This window comes from Cibotium barometz, chromosome 13 (assembly GCF_041138505.1).
Source record: "Cibotium barometz isolate CiBa-2024 chromosome 13, ASM4113850v1, whole genome shotgun sequence".
NCBI classification, from domain to species: domain Eukaryota; kingdom Viridiplantae; phylum Streptophyta; class Polypodiopsida; order Cyatheales; family Cibotiaceae; genus Cibotium; species Cibotium barometz.
Window position 1 is genome coordinate 15,440,530 of NC_141058.1, and position 21,377 is coordinate 15,461,906.

The 21,377-nt window shown below is 48.5% G+C and overlaps 1 protein-coding gene across 4 annotated transcripts in view; it reads left to right on the forward strand.

Annotated features, from left to right (window-relative positions):
• Positions 1-21,377, forward strand: part of LOC147632410 (katanin p80 WD40 repeat-containing subunit B1 homolog KTN80.4-like) — a 71,325-nt gene that overhangs the window by 33,679 nt on the left and 16,269 nt on the right. For all 4 annotated transcript variants that reach the window (XM_086807221.1, XM_086807220.1, XM_086807222.1 and 1 more), the window contains exon 13: positions 10,651-10,779. In XM_086807221.1, the coding sequence (XP_086663347.1) occupies positions 10,651-10,779 (129 nt within the window). The remainder of the gene's footprint in view (positions 1-10,650; positions 10,780-21,377) is intronic.

Genomic DNA, 21,377 nt, shown 5'->3' on the forward strand with positions numbered 1-21,377 from the left:
AAAGGCATTTTACTTTTCCATATCATTCGAATATTCTTCCTCCACCATGAAAGGGGTTTCCTTATATGCCATAAAGAATTGCCATATTGCTGGATCCATGGAGCAGGCTGAAGTAAATGATAGGCTTTAATGGAGGTTAGAGCGGGGAGAGGAACAGGATGAGTGCATGTAGTGGAGGAAAGCAGCTGCCAATCCATAAGCCGATCCATAGGAGCCATAGGAGGAACTGGTAGAAAAGGAAATAATAAATCAGCAATTTTCTTCCATATGGTCCTGTGATGCTTTGGAAACAAAACACACACACACACACACACACACACACACACACACACACACACACACACATGCACACTTTTTTTTTTTTGTGGAATCATAAGTATATTAGATTTACAAGATGACTATCCAAAGTAGATAGTCCCGAAGTACATCAACTGAAGATGTCAATATAAGACAAATATACATCATGATCTATTTGGTCAACCTGCATGCAATCGAAGAAAGATTGATGCAGGGAGTACCGAAAAAAAGAAAATGCAGAAAAAATCGCATCACCGAAAACTCCATGGTTGCGAACTTTCCATAGTGTCCATAAAGCCCAGTAGTGCACCCATGAGAAGAAAAGAGAGAACTCTAGTTTGGGCAAATGAAGACCAAATAGCCAGAAAAACTTAATTTATGAGAATCTTAACGAGATCCTTGCCATGATTCTGAGAGATCTCCTGACAATATACAAGCCGCCTGGCTATCAGCATAAAGCCAGTAAATGATATTCTGCATTTTTTCTCCAAATCCCAGAGCACGCATGGTTTCTTGAATGAACCCCCATTTAATAGTATCAAAAGCCTTAGCAATATCCACTTGCAATAATAAGACATCATGCTGCGTGTATTTGGCATATTCAATGCCAATATAAGCATTTGCAATGTTATCTGTAATGTGCCTGCGAGGAATAAATCCATACTGTGCAGAATGGAGTCCATCATTCAAGCAACCCTTAATGCGATCGACAACCATTTTACTGATAATCTTGTATATCACCGGCATAAGGGTAATTGGTCTCCAATCTGCCAAAGACTGACATAAGTGTTTTTTAGGCAACAGCTTCACTAATCCTTTTTTCCAGGAAGCTAGCATTTGCCTTGTCTCCCAGTCAATGTTTACCATACGCAGCAAAGGTAATTTGAGGGTGTCCCAATATGCAAGAAAAAATTCGACTGTAAGGCCATCCCATCCTGGAGCTTTCCATTGGCCACAAGACCTGATTGCATCAGACAGTTCTTGTTCAGAGAATTTTGTTTCTAGTTGTTGCGCCTGAGTAGCAGAAAGGATGGGGGATACATGCTGTAATAAACGATGACGTGCATCATACACTTCCATGGCGTGAGAATCGTCCTCACCAAATTGAGAGGAGAAATGGGTAACACAAGTCGCAGCCAATTGTGCTCGGGTGGAGGTCCACGTGTCATCTGAAATTAAAGTGCGACATATAGATGCAGCTTGTTTTCTGGAATGTAAACTCTTGAAAAATTCTTTGGAAGAGCAGCCTTTGTCCAAAAGCGCCTGTTGTCGTGCCCGTATCTCCCATTTGACAAGCTTTCGATGATCATTTACCTGAATACAGTGACGAGCTTGACATAAAGAAGTGGCTTCAGCCAAAGTTAGGGAGCGAAGATGACTAAGCTCGATTAACGATTGGCATGTTTGCTTAGCATAAGCAACAGTTTGTCTCCAACCTTTCAGATACTGTTTACCATAATCACGGATGACTGATTGCATGCGAGCAATAAAAGCTGTCCATGCATAATCCAAGTCAATGAAAGATTGAGGAAAGAGTGGCTGACAGGCCTCAAGTATCAGTGCTTTGAATGCATCATGCTCCAAGTAACCATTATTGATGATAAGCAACCTTTGAAGTGGCAATCTGTCATCGGGCATGTCGTGCAGATGAACTTTGAGCCATAAGGGTACATGATCTGAATATGTAAATGTATAATCCACCCACAATTTGGTCGTGAGAGTATCATAATGAAACGGATCAAGCTGATACCATCGATCCAAGCGAGCTTTGTAAGTGGATTGTGCATCATGTTGGAAGGTATACCCAGGCATCAGAGGTTGAGATTCTTTCCAAAGATCAATCAGATTAAGCGTTGCTACAAAATCTGTCCACGAAGACCTCTCAGTAGCAAGCATATGTGTACGATCGGATGTATTATCACCAGGTTGAGGGGCATTATTGAAATCTCCACATATGAATGCTTTCTGTCTCCAAGGGTACAATTTCATTTGTTGCCATATCTGTCCTGTAGCCTGAGAGGATTGAGGTGCATATATTGATGCAAATTCAAAGATTTCACCCTGAATAAAGCATTGCATAACCATCCATCTGCCTTGGAGGTCATTAAATGCCATGACTGGCTGCAAATGATGTTTCACAAGAAAAAGTACACCCGAAAAGGCATGGTGGCCTGCATAAAAAATATCATAACCAGCATAATGGCCTTGTTGTCCAGCATAGTGATGTTGATTGTGTTCCTGAAGAGCAACGATATCTGGCTGCATACGCTTCAAATATGCCCAAACCATCTTCCACTTTTTAGGGTCACACAAACCCTGTACATTGAGAGTCAAAACTGTGATATATGACATCATATTTATAGTGTATGTACAGTATGAACAAAAAAAGTAGCTCAAGCTTGCATTTCCTCCACAGGGTCTGCACCCCGATCAGGAGGAGGAATATCTATGAGACGGGTGGCTAGCAAGCTAGCAGCCTCTTCTTCGGGAAATAGAGTACGATCTGCAGTTACAGTAGCCCAGGTGATGCCAATTCCAGAATTTTCTTCTGGGGTATGCCCACTGGAGGAGGCTCCATTCCAAGTTCTAGAAGGCAAAGGACGCCTGGGGATAATTGTCCTGCGTGGTGGCTGAGATGTTTCTTGAAGTGTCTTTTCTTTTCCTTTTGGTGAAGAAGTAGAGGGATTAGCCACAGCTACATTCATATTAGAAGAGACTGGCACTTTGCCTTTTTCTTGAGGCATAACAGGAGTCTTTAGACTTTTGTTTTTAACCCCTGAAGGACCAGGAGTGTCCTTATTTTGCATTGGGATGGGCAAGGCATCAGGCGGCATCTTATGGAGGACCAGAGGGCATTGAGATGCCATATGTCCAAACTTTTTGCACTCAAAGCATGCGCCTGCAAAAAGACCCCATTTGAGTCTGAAAAATGCACTCCCCATGGAAACGTTATTTATGGTAACAGCATAAGATTCCGGAGTGGGCCGATCTGTGTCCCATAAAATACAGAATCGATTTGAGTTGCCATTTGGCCTTGGAGGGCATACAACCTTTCCTAGAGATGCTGCAATTTTAGGTAACAAGGAGGCCAAACATTGGGGGAAGTCCACCACTTCTACCCAAAAAGGACAGCGATGCTTAATCAAAGCCTGATAGTCTCTGGTGGGGGACCATGGCAATACATGAACCATCTGTTGTCCATAGAAGAGAGGGGAGTGCTCTAAAAGCGTTTGCTTATGGTGCTCATCCACCATAATGACCTCAAAGAAACCTCTTGCCACATAGTGGACTTTGCGAACAAAACAACCACCCAATGTCCGTGTTAACCAATTCCCGACATCAGCAGCACAACAGGCATCCTGCCTGGAAAAAAGATAATCACAGCATGCTTCGCATATTCTCGAATGGGATCTATGATTTCATCCACATCCACTGCAAGCCCCACCATAGGAACAGGATCTTTCCAATTCTCGCGTGTATCCTGAAATCCTTCATGCATTACCTCATAGATCAGCCCAGCCTCGGGCGTCTCATGCACAGGGTCATCCTGACCCACAGCCTGCTTTTGTTTTTTATGAGCATAATATTTTGTAGGAGAAGCCATGATGAGATAATAGACACCTGGAAGAAAGCTGTATACAGAAATTTGTAAAAGCAATGAAGGATATAAAACAGAGATGGAAGAGGGAGTATAGATTAGCAACGATAGATTTAAACGATGCTGAAGCTATACACAGGAAGGAAAGGGGATGTCGAGGCTAGAAAGCGTCATGGAATGAACAGCGAGGAAGAGCTAGGATCAAGCGAAATTCGATGGAGAAGCTACTAGGTAAAGTCGGTGCAGAAAGGCGAGATCAGGACAGAGAACGCAGAGATTCCAGTGGCTGGACAGAGAATCGAGGGCGCTGCAGAGGCACCAGCAAGCAGTCGCAGTGGACCCACGAGCAGGGACAGGCACTCCAGAAGCAGAATTCGGCGACCAAAATGTAGAACTGGGCGATTGGGATAATGGCGAAGCAGTCTGCTGTGCAATTTCAGCGACGAATTGAAGCTCTGAGGGAACCAAGTGCTCACGGGAGCAGCAAACGATGGAATCGAGGCTGATGGACCACGCAGGGAGACCACACACTACACACAACACACACACACTCTCCACACACACACACACACACACACACACACATATATATATATATAGAGAGAGAGAGAGAGAGAGAGAGAGAGATAGAGAGAGAGATTTAAGCGTATACTAAAGACCCAATGGGCCTATGAGACCAAAGTGATACAATAATGTCTATTGTCCATGGTGTATCAAGCCTTAGGAGCTTTCGGAGGAGCTACTCTACCCTTGACCACAACTTCACCCTCCGTGCCATCATCGAGGAGGGTAGAGCACCTGCATCCTTGTCTCTCTACAAATGAATTGAGCTCTGCCTCTAGCACCAATCCATAGAGTTTGGCCAATGTGTCGCCAATCGTGATTGTCTTGTAATTATTAGGATCAAGTGGATCTCCGGCTTTGAGGATGGGGCTGATGGTGTTGGTGGACCAAGAGGGTGGAAATCCTTCACGAAGGGCTCTATTGAACATGTAGGCTAGAAGGGGCGCCAAGGTGTCATGTGCACGCCCATGCCATGGCTAATCCTATGCATGAACAATCTTAATCCTTGATTAGTCAGCAATTAGCATCAGTTAGACAGCATGTAGGACAAACAGTGTCAGCATCATCAGTAGAAGCACCTTTGGTGTTTGCTTCATCATCATCATCATCATCATCATCATCATCATTCTCAGTAGCATCACCATCAACAACCTCATGGGAAAGCTACAGGTGGCCTGTCGGCTGGCAGCAACAGCATGTCGGAGCAGGTCATTGTACAGCAGAAGCACCTTTGGTGTTTGCTTCAGCATCATCATCATCATCATTCTCAGTAGAATCACCATCAACAGCCTCATGGGAAAGCTACAGGTGGCCTGTCGGCTGGCAGCAGCAGCATGTTGGCTGGTAGCACGTCATTGTACAGCAGGCGGCCAAGTGACTAGTCAATGGGCCAGCAGGTGGGACATATCAAGGCATAAGCACAGTAGTAAAAGGGAATTTAAGTGAATTTTTGTCCAGCAGATATGGCCGACAACAGGGAACTGGCCGACTTGGTCCCCAGAAGCATATATAAGCACTAAGTCATTTTCAGCAAAGCATCAAGTCATTCCTCATCATTCATTCATCTCAAACATTAGTATAAATCATGTAGAAAAGGCCAGGATCACCCCTATGGGCCTGATCAAAGGCCTAAGTCATATACAAGCATTAAAGCAACCTTCTTGTACCATATGAATAAGAGAAAACCCTTTCATCCAATCTCTCTCTTCTTTCTTCTCCTCTGTCTTAATCATGCTTATTTAGCATCAATGTTCTTAATCAGGCTTAGGGCTGTGGATCAGTATAGCAAGATTTCTACGCATGCAACATTGGTATTAGAGCATTCAGGCTCAACCCACTAAGCATAGTCCCAAGGAAGGTGCACAGTTCCAGCAGAAGAATGCAACAGGGTAGCAAATGGAGTGGTCTGCAAACAGGCAAAGCTGGAGGGCATGCATGCATAACCAGTACATCTTGAAGCTCTCAGATTCATTCCAAAGGCCTAGCAACATGCATGATCAGTTTCGGTAGGTGACCCGCCGCTGTGTTAAGGGTAAGGGATAGCAGGCATGGGGACAACAGTGGAAGAGATGCTTAGTTCTTCAGCAAAACTTGAAAGTGGAGATGAGAAGTGGAAGGTGTTCAGACAAAATATCAATCAAAGTCAAAGTCAAACCCAAAGTCAGGACTCAGGTCAGTAGTCTAGGGAGGAAAGGATGACAGAGTGTCCACCCCGTCATCAAGTTTAGCAGAAGGGAATGTCACGTGCACGCTCATGCAATGGCTAATCTTGTACACGAACAGTCTTAATCCTTGATTAGTTAGTAGTTAGCATTAGTTAGACAGTATGTAGGACAAACAGTGTCAGCATCATCAATAGAAGCACCTTTGGTGTTTGCTTCAGCATCATCATCATCATTCTCAGTAGCATCACCATCAACAGCCTCATGGGAAAGGTACAGGTGGCCTATCGGCTGGCAGCAGGTCATTGTACAGCAGGCGGCCAAGTGATCAGGCAATGGGCCAGCAGGTGGAACAGATCAAGGCATAAGCGCAACAGTAAAAGGGAATTTAAGTGAATATTTGTCGAGCAGATATGGCCGACAACAAGGGAACTGGCCTACTTGGTCACCAAAAGCATATATACACACTAAGTCATTTTCAGCAAAGCATCAAGTAAATCCTCATCATTCATTCATCTCACGCAGCAGTAGAAGTCATGTAGAAAGGGCCAGAATCACCCCTATGGGGCTGATCAAAGGCCAAAGTCATGTACAAGGATTAATGCAACCTTTTTGCACCATATGAATAAATTTTGGCATCCTCTTCTCAAACCCCTTCCTCTCCTCAACCCGGGTCCGCCGCCGCCTCCACCACTTCAACACCCGCTCCATCACGAAGGAGGAGGCCCGCCGTACATCGATGGAGTTGGTGGGATGAGGTAGAGTGCTCGCAATACAGTCAAGGGGGTGGTTCAAGACCATGGGTATGTAAGCTTTGCGGCTACAAGCGAACCGGTGGTGCCCACAAAGTGCGTAATCACTTCTTGCATGAGCCCGGCAACGAAGTGCAATTTTGCAAGGAGGTTTCGGCCGAGAAGAAGAAGGAGCTCCTTGAAAAGCTTGTGGTTTATGAGGCGGCCGAGTTGGCAAAACGCAATCCTCAAGTGGCCGTCGACCCCACATTCTTTGTGAGGACATCAACGCCGCATGTACTTCGTTCATCAAGAGAGGCATCCGCTTCCCGGGGACGCCAAAGTACTCTTGATGAGAATTGGAACCCTCAATTGAAAGAGGAGGTGGACATGGCGGTGGCACGATTCTTCTTTCATGACCACATAGCATTTCGGGCGGCACGGTAAGTCCTTGGCACTATGCATATGTATTATTATTTAATATTTATACTATTATGTATTATGCGTTTATACTTTAGGCCGTAGGGTTGCTCATGTACTATTCAAATATCATGCTCTAAAGACAAAGACTAAATGATGGTAAAAATCTGAATTTTGTTTGTGTTTTGCATATGGTGTTTTGGATAGATCTCCATACTTTCGGGCCATGTGCAAATTGATAGCTGAGTATGGACCCTCTTATGTTCCCCCCTCTTCGGAGACCATCCGCACCTCTCTCCTTGAGAAGGAGAAGGCAAGCGTGGAGGTGGCGGCCAACCACATGAAAAAGCAATGGGCTGAAAATGGTGTTACCCTCGTCGTTGATGGGTGGAGTGACACTAGAAAGCGCTCCATCCATGGAGTTGTTGCCTACTCACGAGGGGAGACATACTTTGTCGACTCCCATGATGCTTCCGGGACGGGGAAGAGTGCCGAGATACTTGCTGCGGAGTGGGCAACAACACTAGAGACGGTGGGGGCGGAGAATGTCATTGCCATATGTGTGGATAGAGAACCGGCAAATAGGGCGGCGGGGACAATTCTCCAAGCAACTTATCCTCGCATCACCGTGTGCGTTTGCATGGCCCATTGCCTCAACAACCTTATCAAAGACATAGGGGCCTTGGATTGGGTTGCACCTGTCATTGAGGGTGCCAACAAAATAGTGACCTTTGTCCTCAACCATCAAAGGGTGCAGCACGAGTTTTCCAAGAAGTCAAGCCTCTCTCTTCTTAAGTATTCCGAGACGAGGTTTGCATTCAACTTTCTCATGCTAGGTCGTTTCTGTACATGTAGCGGGGCATTGAGGGGACTCTTCCTCAGTGATGAGTTTGCACGCACTTCAGAGGCTTCCACGACGGTCGGCAAATTTTGTAGGGAAAGGGCGGACGATGCGGCATGGTGGGAGGAGGCCAAGGCGCTTGTGGAGATGGTGCAACCGATTATTGATCTCCTTAGGGTAGTGGATTCCACTCAACCATGCATTGGCAAAGTGTACGAGGCAGTGGATCGCATGACAAAGAAGCTAAAAGCAATGTTCAAAGTCAAGCCTCACTATAAACAGGTCAAATCCCTATGTTTGAAAAGGTGGCAAGCCTACCACTCTCCCCTCCATGCCGCTGCCTACATTGTTGATCCTGAGTTTCAAGGCAAAGGGCAACACAAGGACAAAGAGGTGAGCAAAGACCTTCGACAAACCTTGGATCGCCTTTACACTAGTGAGGAGGATCGCCGCACAATCAAGGACCAATTGCAGATTTATAGAGAGAAGCGGGGGGCTTTTGGTTTGGCAGATGCACAGGCGGACCGCTTCAAGATAGGGTCTGCACTTTGGTGGGAGGATTATGGTGCGGAAACTCCAAAGTTGCAGGAATTTGCTGTGCGCGTACTTTCGCAGGCTTGCAGTAGCAGTTGCCTAGAGCAACTCTGGTCAGTTTATAGCCACATTGCCTCTAAGAAGAGGAACCACCTTGGTGTACAGTGTGCAAATGATTTGGTATTTGTTAGTGCCAACTTGCGAATGCTTTGCAAGGGCTTGACAAAGAAGGCAGATCCTTTCACCGAATGGGAGCAGGCACAGCAGGACCCACATCTCTCTGATCAGCAGAAGGCCGAGATTTTAGAGGAGCTTGAGGTTGTGCCCGAGGCATTGTCCCCCCCACCTCCCCCTCCCCCTCCACTTGAGGACCAGCCTATGGAGGACTTCACTGAGGAGGTCACGATTGATCTTCACCCTTTTCAGCCTCTTGCCTAGTCTCTTGAGTCTAGAGTCTCGAGTCTCGACTCTTGCCCCACTTTTTTGCTAGCAATCTTGTATCTTGGCACTTAGTCATTTTGCCTTGAGTGTACACCCTCCTTGGCCCTTTCATTATGCCATTTGGCATTTTTGTTTAGATTGTACACTCACTTTTGTTTATCACGCCATCGGCGTCCCATTATAGTTTTTTGCTAATACGACTATGCATTTCTCCTCTTTTTGGTGCAATTTTGCGCTTAATGTCTTGGTTTCTAAGTGAGTGTGTAAATCAAGTGTGTTAAAAAAAATTGCAAAAAAACAATCCTTTTCAGATTGCCGTTTTTTTCACCGTCCCCAGGACAGCCTTTTGTCCCGTCCCGGTCCCGGTCCCCGTTCCCGTTCCCCGTCCCATGTTTCTATGAAATAAAAGAAAACCGTGACACCCAATCTCTCTCTCTTCTTCTCTCTCCTCTGTCTTAATCATGCTTATTTAGCATCATTGTTCTTAATCAAGCTTAGGGCTGTGGATTAGTACAACAAGGCTTCTGTGCATGCAACACAGGGTATCATCGGCATGTGAGATGTACTCGGCAGTGAGTCCCTCATGATCCTAGGCTTGCCCATCACGTAGTCTACGAATTGCCTTGAGGACCATGCCCTTTGTGAAGAAGGTGGAGGTGGTGGGTTGGGGGATCTAGTGGTGGGTGTAGGGGTTGATGGGGGATATGATAGAGGGAGCGTGCATAGGAGTGCTATTTGTCCGGGCCGGTGATAGGTGTGGGGGGGCGATGTTCTCGGAGTTTCGTCCAGGCCTATTTGTAGTTCAGTCCTAAGAAAAGTCGGTATAACTCATCCTCTTTCCGAGCGTAGAACTCCCGTTTCTTGCGTTGGTGAGCCGTTGAGAAATCCATTGCGCTTGGCGCTTTGTGATTTGCCCAATCCATACCTCATGCTTAAGACGGGAGCGTGCGGCTGGGCATTCGTCATCATACCAACAGTTGTGGGGCATGGAACCGCAAGGTGGCTTGGTGGTAGACCGCTGTGCGGGAAGAGAGAGAAGTGAGACAATGATTGCACGACTCAATGTAATTGATTGATTGATATGATTTGAAGTACACCAAGTATATGCTTTTATAGGTTGCAAACCTTACCTTTTGACTCACACAAATCACTCACATACGGGGACATGACACATACATGGCACACTTTTAATCTTATCCAGATAAGAGGGTGTTCACACACATATAGGCACACTTACTCAAACATGGGGTGTTCATACCTATACAACCACATGTAGATGGATACACACATACTAACAGGTATACGAGGTGGACATACATGACACGAGACTCTGAAATACCCAACAGGGAGGTCAAGGTGTTACCACTTGGGCAAATCGGCTGACAAAGTGAACTGCATTCCTTTTTGTAATCAAAGCAAACTTGATTTTCTGTAAATAAGGGTAGATTTTTTGTATAAAAGCAAGCTGGCTTTTTATTCAAGCATGTATGAGTACTAAATCCATGTCAACGCTTCACAGGACTGAATGTGTTGTGTTTTTTGTTTTGGCTGCATGTACATTAGAAAGGGAGTCAAAGCAATTTGGAAAGGTCCCCAACTCTCATGGGGAATGATGCTGATATTATAGAGCAATTGATGCAATCGCACAGCTCCTTCACTAGTATTATGCAATCAAGGCTGACAAAATTACAGGTGCTTATAAAATTCACCTTAGTATACGTTTCTGGTTTCTTTTATTACTGTAAGTTATTACTCACTTAGTTGTGTGGATGTGTTTGTTGCATTACTGCTCTGCTAAGCCTGCAAGCCAGTCGTCCTAATGAATACACAGTATGAAATATTTATTTTAGGAAGCAACTTGGGTAGGTCATAGAGAGGCCATGGGTCAGGAAGGGCTTACATGTAGTTGCACTCATAGGGGCTTTACAGACATTCCTGGGCATCTCACTGGACTGTCCCTTATGGTTGAGGGATTCCACTGTCTCAAGCCCCACCACCCATTTGATGGGTGGGGGAGGCATCTGTAAAGATTCTTAATAATAATGAGAGGAAAAATTAATAGCCAATGGGGTCATGTGGAAGCAGCTCAAGGACTTTGGAGCACGCTTCATATGCTAGTGTTAGATGTTTCCTATGATAAATAATATGCCTTACAGTGGCACAGTTCTGATGGGCCAGATGGTTTGACGATCAGAGATCATGTGCATTAGCTAGGGTAGACAAAAGCTTGGCACTAAAAACACCTCTTAGAAGATAGGAATAATGCTTGTAAGGTTAGAAGGCTTAGGGAAAATAGAGGTGCACAATTGAATAGGAGGGTGCACGGGTAGAAATCAATGACCGCATACACATAATGTGCTGGTGCTCTGTCACATGCACCCATGCACTGAGGTGCTAAGTGGCACATTGGCTCATGATCAGTGCTATACTTGTACATCATTAGTACATTTTTAGGGATTATTTGTTGTGTGCCGTGACCCCATTGTGAGCCCTAGTCCAAGGACATGTTAGGCCCGAGCTATGTAGGTCTTTCCAGGCCTTAGGTGTTAGGTCAGCCTAGCATAGGAACATATAACATGCATTTAGTAAGCATATACGGCATAGGCATTGGCTAGGCTAACTTCTAAGGCCTTGCATACGGCCAGCCTAAGGCCTTGCATATGGGCAACCCACCAAAGGGGCCCAACCAAGGGCAACCCATAGCCACCAAAAGGGAAAACACTTGAGCTGACGCATGGGGACCAGAAATAGGCCAGCCATCACTCAGTTGGCCAGTCCCTAAAGGCATGTTGGCCAGCAGCAAACGCAGCCAGCCACACATGGGAAAAGTGATAGCATTTAATGCTAATTTTTGCAAGTCGTGAGCTGGAAACCCACTACCATCTGGGTGTTCATATATAAGCGCCCTTCATCCCCCCGCATAAATCATCTCATTCTCTCATAGTTTCAGCAGTAAACAAGAGCAGAGACATGTGTGCTTGAGTCTTAGACTTGTGCATACATATCCACAGCCAAGCACTTCATTGTGTTTCAGTCCAAGGCATCCCGAAGTCTTCTCCAGCATTCAACCTTTAGTCTTGCATCTCCCTCAACAGATCTAGGTGTGCATAGTGGCTTCCGAAGTGGCTTCAAAGTTGTCTTCAATCTGCTTGATGCTTCAGCTGACGTTTGGTCTACCTCGTCCTTGTGTTTGGCATTCCTTAGTCAACTGTCATTAGTAAGTTTTTGCATTGTAGAAGAAGTTCTCCAAAGCGCCAATACTCCTACTTGCGGGAGGGGGCCCTTAAATGGGTACTTGGCACCCAATCTGGTGTCGACTCTACATCGCCAGTGGCGTTAGATGGAGTCATGCAGCTGAGCCCCGTTACACTGCGTACGGCCTAAGCCTTCTTTGCACAGTGGCAGCACGACTTTTACCCCGTGTCCGACCCAGTGGTTGGCGGCGTGTCAGGCTTCCTAGTGATAGTCTGCTTCCCAGGTCTCAGGAAGAAATACCTTCCTCTTCTTCTGGTGATCGGTGGAGTCATTGGGAGCGTGATAGAACCCCCCTCCCCACTGCCATCTCGTCCCTTGCACGGGCGGTCGGGATTCCATCCCTTCACGTTTGTATTGCCACGCCGGAGACAGTGCCTCATGTCATCCATTCCATGCCTTTGGGGCGATCCCATCATTCAGCGAGTGGAATACTAAGGCCTTCTTGGCCAGTGTTTCATTTGTAGGTAGATGAGCCACCTCGCTAGAGCTTGCCCGCAGCGCCAATCTAGGAGACCGCCTCCGGTGGTTTCCTTCCTTGGTCGCCGTTCAGATCTTTACCTTTGGGTAAAGCAAGAGACAGGCTCAGGCAGGTGAGCACCAGGCCTGCTTGCGGATGATTCTGTCGGAGAGTGGTAGACGGTTGGCCCCCGCCTCGGCCGTCAGTTGACTACTAGAGCTGAGCGTCACCGTCGCCCGCACCAGTACATGAGGATTCGGTTATGTCAGAGAACCGTTTCAAGCATTTATTGTAGCAACTACCCGGTGGCGAAGGGCTCCCTCCAGTCACTGTGAGGGTCCCTCCGGCTCCCTCGGTTTGGCAGCCGTTACCCGGTCGAGACTCTTCCTCCGGTTCTCAGTTTCCAGTGAGGCTAGCCGGCCCCACAAAACCCTCGATGAGCCCCTCCCAGCACCCTCCTTCTCCGATGGATCTCTCCTTACCGCCCCCCTCTTCCCCCCCCCTTCTCATCCTCCATCCTTGCCTCCGACTCTTCCCGCAATAGTCCCCCCTTGCCCTACCCTCTTCCTCTGAGCTTGCTCTCCCCCTCCTTTCGCCTCTCCAGAGAATTCCCGTTGTCCCCCTGCAGCGCCCGACCTAGAGCGGAGGCAGCTGGTGAGCTCCATCTACCGCTTGATTCATTAATTCTCTAAGCCGGTAGAAATGAGCATTGCCGCTTCCTCGGTGAGGGCTCTCCCACCAGAGTCCCCAGGTGGGCCCCCCAAGATCTTGGGATTGCCTGTGGATTACAATTTTGTCCAATGTCTTCCGGTGGAAGGAGCTTCTCTTTTTGAGGAGACAGTGGGTCCTATTTAGAGATAGGTGGTGTTTCACCATTCCGGGCCTTCTATGCCAGAAAGTGGCGTGATGATCTTCTCCTTCCCCCTTGAGTGCAACCCCGGGGACGGAGTGGGATTCGGAGTTGGTGGGTGCCGCCATTCAGGGGCAGGAGTAGGACTATCACACGATCTTCATGATCTTCGCATCATCGACGTGCTCACCCACCTCTAGTCCTTGGCTAGGATGGATCTGGGAGGCTCAGGCCAAAGACATCAGGACGTGGAGGTGGTATCCTCCAGCTTGGAGGTGTTGCTTTTTGTGTTCCTTGATATCTTAGCTGCAGTACCCCTCCCCCTCTCTTACAGATACCACCATTGTGATCAATGGAGTTTAAAGTATGCCTACTCTCGTGCTCGAATAGAGTGGCGACATATAGAGGACAGGATCCGCGTCCACTTGGTGCGCCTTTGTCCTAGGAGTGATTGTGATTATTCCCCATCCAAACCCACACCCGAGACTCTTTGAGTGGAGGGCAGTTTCGATAGTTTCGCCTTCCATAGAGATTGATATGCGGATAGTCTCTTGGAACATTCAGGGTTTGGGAGCCTCGGTGCTTTCAGAGGCGAGGCGTCCTTAGAGGAGAGCTTTATAGAGCTACAGTTGGGGGATCCATCGACATTCTTTTCCTCCAGGAGCACCACCTTTCCGAGGGGCGCACCCGTCACTGCGTGAAGATTTTACCAGGCAAGAACTACACTTTTTGGTCTCCTTTTGGTCCTTGGGGGACGTAGGGAGGAGTTTGTATTTCTGTCAACGAGAAACTATTGCTGACAGTGACATGCTTAGATGTCATAGTCTCTGGGCAAGCGTAGTGGGTTACCCTTATGACTGGAGAGGATTGCGTGGGCTTCCTCAATGTTTGTGCCCCGAACGTTGTAGCTGGTAGAGCCATCTTCTAGAGCACAGTCCGTCAGGCCGACTTTTGGTGCATGGGTGGAGACTTTAACATGATTGACTCAGTAGAGGAAAGACTTAGAGAAGATACTGCTACAGTCTCAGACTCAGAGTACTCTACATGGGAGGAGTTGATCCTGGCACTCAGGGGACAGGTCACAGGACCCTTGGCATCTTCCAGAGTTTGGGCGCAGTTCTGCGAGCCTGTGTTTCTCGCGGTCCGATAGGAGGAGCACCGGCCCCAACCTCTCTCGACTTGATAGGTTCTATGTGGATGAGTGGGCTCGTGGTCGTGGGGGCATGATTGGCATCTTAGCAGGCACCACTTTTTCTGATCACGCTCTGGTTATTCTGGCCTTAGAAAACCCTTGGAGGTAGGACATGCATGCGAGCACTAGGATTTTGGAGAGCCTCATAGAGGACCCTGAGATTTGCAGCAAGGTAGAGTAGATATGTGTGGGATTGGATTTCATCTCAGTCTTTGCCGTGAGGACCTTGGATGTGGGCCTTGGTGAGATCAACAGATTTTTGCAAGAGGCAGCATAGAGCAGATTGGAGGGATTTCGTGAGGAGGAGAGGAGTGTGAGGAGGGGTCTTGCCTCTCTCCAGTGGCTTCAAGAGAGTTCTCCCCTGATAGTCCGTGGATTTAGAGTCAGCTTTCCGATCCCTTCTCATGGGCGTTCCCTTATCCCCATAGGTAATGGGCGCATGTGAGAGGGTCTGGTGGCACACGAGAGAGGTGGTTCCTCCCGCTCTATGGTCCTTATTGACTCTCTTCACACCAGAAGAGCTGGCGGAGGCATTGATGGCCCTCCCTAGTTTCAAATGCCCGGGGGCGGGCGGACTTCCAATTTCTTTCTTTCTTCGCCACTGGGATCCCATGGAAAAGGCAGCCTTGGGGCAGCCTTCAATGAGATTATGATCACAGGTGCCATGCCAGAGAGGCTTTCAGAGGGTTTGATACACTTGATTCCTAAGGAGGGTGGTGATAGATTGGAGATTGGGCAGTGGAGACCGATCACCCTTCTTGGGACAAGATCTTGGCCAAGACCATTAGCCGGAGACTTAAGCCTATCGTCCCTGACTTGATCCATGACACTCATACAGGTTTTGTTCAGGATCGGAGCAATCTGGACAACATCTTCACTTTCTGGGAGGCGATAGCTTTGGCCAGGCTGCAGCAGCAGCAAGACCTCATAGTGCTTCTGACTTTGAGAAAGTGTATGATAGGGTTGATTGGAGCTTTGTAGAGGGCATGATGCACCGGATGGGGTTCCTAGTGGAGTGGATCCGTGGTGTTTCGGGACTTTACTTAGCCTCTCACAGTTAGGTTCTCATTCAGGGAGCCCGAGGCGAGCCCGAGGCGATAGATTCCCCCCTTTCTTACCCGGTTTGGCAGAGCCGTCCTCTTGCACCTTACCTTTTTCTATTCGTCGTTGAGACCATGAGCAGTTTACTTTTTGCTCAGGAGATGGGCCTCCAGGGATTGTCCCCCCCCCCCCCCCCCTCCGTGGTCAAGAGGAGCTGCTGACTTAGAGTTTGCAAATGACACAGTAGCATACCCATCCGGAGATGTCAGGAATCTCCAAAGATTTGTTGAGGCGATTGAGATCTTTTGTCATGCATCAGGAGCGATGATCAACTGGCACAAGTTGTGGGGTTATTGGGTAGGTTTTGCACTGCCGCCAACTTGGTGGCCAGTTTGCGGCTTTCCAGTGGATCTCGAGGGGCACTCCAGTCTGCTATGTAGGATGCCAGGTGGACATCGATATCTCTCCGGGGTAGCAGCTCACCCCTCTTCTTCTCGGCATACAGAAGAAGCTTTTGTATTGGAGCTCTGTGAGGCTATCTTTAACTGGTCGAGTGTTGGTGGCGAACCACGACCTTCTCACCACCATGTGGTACATTACGTCCTATTGGGCCTTCTCCCGAGCATGCATTGGTCAGGTACATCAGTTGATCCGGAACTTCTTGTGGGCTGGCAGTGATGGGAGGCTTGCCTGGGCCAAGGTGGCATAGAGAGTGATCATTCAGCCGCGATGTAGAGGGGGCCTAGGCATCATTGACCCTCCATTCGGAGCTGCACCCTGCTAGGCAAACTGATTGTTAGAGGATTCCTTCCTGGTGGTGAGACTTGGAAGGACTTCTCCTTGGCCCGGATTTCAGCCCGTACCTCGAGCCTGGGAGACCCCTGGCTGTAGAGCACCAGATGGATCTTCACTGAGATGCGGGCCCACGGATTTAGCCCAGCGTTTGAGGACAGATTTGCAGCCAGCCTACTCCGAGCGTGGGATCACCTCAGGCCGGCCCTTAGGCAGTTAGCTCCAATAGTCCCTGAGGAGTGTCTTCGACAGCCCCTGATCTGGAACCCCTTGATCTGTTTACCCAATGGCCATATGTTGGGGACCCGACCTCATGTATCATGGGGAGCATTGAGCATAGGACCTGCCAGGTTCCTTGGCGATTGGCTTGCACAGAGGCAGTTGCCCCCGGAGGGTTAGGAGAGAGGCCTGGCAAGGATCAGGGGTAGAGACAAACCCATTCTCTGTTAGAAGTCATCTCCTGTCTAGTTTTATACACCAGGGCCTTTGTTGTGGGTGTGCCCGCCCTTATGAGGTGTTTTCCCATTTTTCCCCACACTCCGTATTTTTCCCCTATTTTTTCCCATTTTTCTGAGGCTTGGGAGGGCTGCCAGGTGATGCCAGGAGCACTCTGAAGCTGGCCGATTGGATCTACATCAGTCGTGGGCTATCAGAGTGCTGGCCGACTTGTTCTGTCTAGGTGGAGGCATCTGTAGCTGGCCGACTGCTATTTTCAGCAGTCGTGGACATATTCCTCAGTCGTGGGCTTTCCTGATGCTGGCCGACTGCCCTCTAGGGGAGTATATATAGGTCCTCAGCCCCCATGCCTTATTTGTATCATATTCGGGATCTTCTTGTGTATATCAGAGCAGAGTTACACGCCTACATCTCTCTCTTTTTGTGCTGTTTTTTCTGCCTGCGTTTTTGCTCTTGTGTTCCCAGATTTGATTATCATTTCCGCTGCATATTCTGACATGGTATTAGAGCCTAGGCTCTAGATAGTTCTTGGGATTTGTGTGAGCAAGAGGGGGACTGTTTTGTGGCTGATTGGTGGACTGTTTTGGTCTGATCGGGAAGAGGAGAAGCAAGAGGAAGGCGGGCTGATTTGCTGGACAGCCACTTGCAGGTATCAGTTCTTCTTTGTTCCCACCCACACACCCTTTTCAGAGTACATCCCCGCTATGGCAGATCTGTTTGAGATGGCCGAGAGACATGTGAAGATCCCGACACTCCCCACGTTCCCGGTGGACCGTCAGTTGGACGGGAGCAACTACGGCATATGGAAGGTGATGATGGAATCCGTTCTGGAGTCCTACGATCTCGCCGATTTCGTCGTTGTTGGTGTTCCACGGCCGGAAGTAGAGCAAGGGGAGTTACCGTCAACCCGAAAGGACCGGGAGGCCCAGACACAGATGTGGGATCGTGTCAACGCCAGGGTCCGTTCGTTTATTTTCCTCAACTGCACACCGCAGGTAATCAATCATGTCAAGCACATGACGCTGGTCAGAGGTATATGGCAGCATTTGGCCTCACTTTATAACAGGGTATCGCCCATGAAGAGGATTTCCTTGGAAGTACAGATGCGGGTTATGAGCCCTGCAAAGTCGTCGACGATGCGGGAGCATATTAACAAGCTGCAGGCTCTTCAGCAGGAGGTTCTTCAGGCTGGGAAGGAGATATCGTCAGAGGACATGGCCATCACGTTGCTGTCACATTTGCCCTCTTCGTACTCAGCATTCTACTCGTCGTTGATTACCAGTGGCAGGCTCAGCACCATCACGTGGGAGGAGCTTGTGCCCATGGTCCTGGACCAGGAGGAACGATTCACGAACCCTCCTCAGGGTGGAGGTTCGGAGGCCTTTACTGGCCAACGGTCGAAAGGCCGTAACACGGGCAAGGGGAAGGCTTCATCGGAGAAGTCTTCTGAGAAGATGTCCGACGCTGACCGCGAGAAGCTAAAGGCAGAGAGGACCTGTAATGATTGTGGCGAGAAAGGCCACTACTGGAGGCAGTGTCCCAAGCGGAAGACCGAGAAGAGTGAAGACTCCTCAGCAATCATGAAGACTCCGGCTTTTGTGCACCTGGAGGTGATGGACACCGATGCTTCATTTTCTTCAGGCAGAGAGGAGATTGGAGGACTCTCCGCAACGGATACTCGGGAGTGGATTCTCGATAGTGGTGCTTCCAGGCACATGACTCCTTCCCGTTCCGGTTTACAGGATCTCTGCAGGTGTTCTGGTCATATTCTTACTGGTGATACGTCCACTATCCCAGTTCACAGTGAGGGCAGGCTGGAGATAGTTCCCGATGGCAGACGGGGGAAGCATTCCTCCCAGGTGTTGTATGTTCCGGCACTTGGTTTTTATCTGTTGTCAGTGTATCAGGTTTGCAAGACTGGCGTACGGGTGGAGTTTGATGAGCATTTTGTTGCTCTCCGGGACAAAGCAACAGGCCAAGTGGTTTGGGAAGGCGGAGTGGAGAATGGAGTTTACAGGCTTTCAACACTCTCTCTCCCAGGTCCTCAGGATTGTGATGAGTGGCAGTGTGGTAATGGCTACTCCGGTGTGGATACGCTGCAGGTGCGGGCTTTCCGAGACCAGGTGGTGGATAGCTTGCCAGTAGATGGCAGCAGTTGGCAGGAACTTTCCAGTACTGAGGTTGGTAGTTCTTGTGTTCGTGAGTCAGAGGAAGCTGAACAGGTCACTTATGCTCTGATGTCTCGTCGTGTTCGGGACATAGAACCTCCAGTAGTTGAGGATGTTCTTTCCACGGGGACCTTTCGAAAAGCCAGGCAGGTGACAGGTGATTACTTGCAGAAGGAGGTGGTTTCTCCAGGCTTTGTCGTTCCGGATTCAGAGGGGGTTGTTGACAGGTTTCATCAGGTTTCCAGGACTTGCTTGTGCACCGTAACAGGTGTTGATCCTTGTGAGCAGTGTGATGTCTCTGTGACTCAGAAGCTGTATATGGTTCATTGATCTGGTTGATGGACACCGGATTGGACGGGAGCTTCCTGATGAGGCAGTTGAGCTCATTGTTGCAGATATCTCTTTGTGAGGCAGGATCGCGTTTCCTGTGGTTTCTGCGGCATGCGAAGGATCATGGACTCTTGTACACAGGAGGGGGATTGTTGGATGGAGTCTGACTCCACGGTTGGAGTGACTCAGTTTGGGGAGGAGATCCGGACACGAGGAGATCTACTTATGGCCCAGGAGCAGTTTTACGGAGCAGGAGGAGGTTACATTGCAGGTTTGGGCTTCCACTGGAGGAACCCATGGTCATCCAGAGGCACTTTGTTCGTGAACAGATTGTTGCTGATGACATCTTGCTGGAGTTCTGTTCAACGGAGGACAGTACGGTGGACCTCTTCACGAAGTCGCTCTCAGGATTTGCTCAGGCGGCACCCCAGCTCCCAGTGGTTGGTCACACAGCCAGGAGCTGAGAGGGGGTGTTAGAAGTCATCTCCTGTCTAGTTTTATACACCAGGGCCTTTGTTGTGGGTGTGCCCGCCCTTATGAGGTGTTTTCCCATTTTTCCCCACACTCCGTATTTTTCCCCTATTTTTTCCCATTTTTCTGAGGCTTGGGAGGGCTGCCAGGTGATGCCAGGAGCACTCTGAAGCTGGCCGACTGGATCTACATCAGTCGTGGGCTATCAGAGTGCTGGCCGACTTGTTCTGTCTAGGCGGAGGCATCTGTAGCTGGCCGACTGCTATTTTCAGCAGTCGTGGACATATTCCTCAGTCGTGGGCTTTCCTGATGCTGGCCGACTGCCCTCTAGGGGAGTATATATAGGTCCTCAGCCCCCATGCCTTATTTGTATCATATTCGGGATCTTCTTGTGTATATCAGAGCAGAGTTACACGCCTACATCTCTCTCTTTTTGTGCTGTTTTTCCCAGATTTGGTTATCATTTCCGCTGCATATTCTGACATTCTCGACATTGACTCTGCTATTCCAGAGAAATGGATGACCCCTATCCTAGACCCTCACACAACGTTTTCTCTCAGATTTTTGAAAGAGGCTGTGGGAAAGTTTTTGGCCTCGAAAGATCACTCTTTTTTGGTTGATGGCATGCAGGAGCTTGGCGGTTGGCACGTGGTTGGCCATTGGTGGTCAACTAACAACGTGCATCCACCCTTGGGAGTCTTAGCGACATTGTCTTTGGGATTGCCTGAAGGCTTAGCAGGTTTGGCAGCGGATCCTCTGCATCTTCACAATGGACAGAACCTCAACCCGTATCATTACATGAGGCACAATCGCTTGGGCCACAGAGGCTGAGGTTACGAAGCTTACGAGGAGGAAGGTGCGGGGCTAGGCCTTCAATTCAAGTCTCTCACCCTTGAATTTTGACAGTACCAGTCTGAGTCCCATCTACTCATCACTGGAGACCGGGCTCATGCTAGAGATGGGAGATTTGCAGTAACATTGCAGTCTGGCATATATGGAGAGCTAGATGTAGTGAAGCTGTAGCATACGCCAAGCTAGGACCGTGTGAAACAATGAGGCCTTCTCTAAACCCGAGTTTAGTGAGTCTTTAGCAATCCTTAAAACAGCATACATGAATCTGTAGTCGAGACGACACCAAAGGGGTTCCCAAATTACCCACTGAAGGGCCCTCCTTGCTGGCAGGAGTATTTGTTATGCTGAAAATAGGCAAAGACCGAGGGCCTAAACAACACATGCTTGACTGTTTGCTTGAGACTTGATTTGTTTTCAGATGATTTA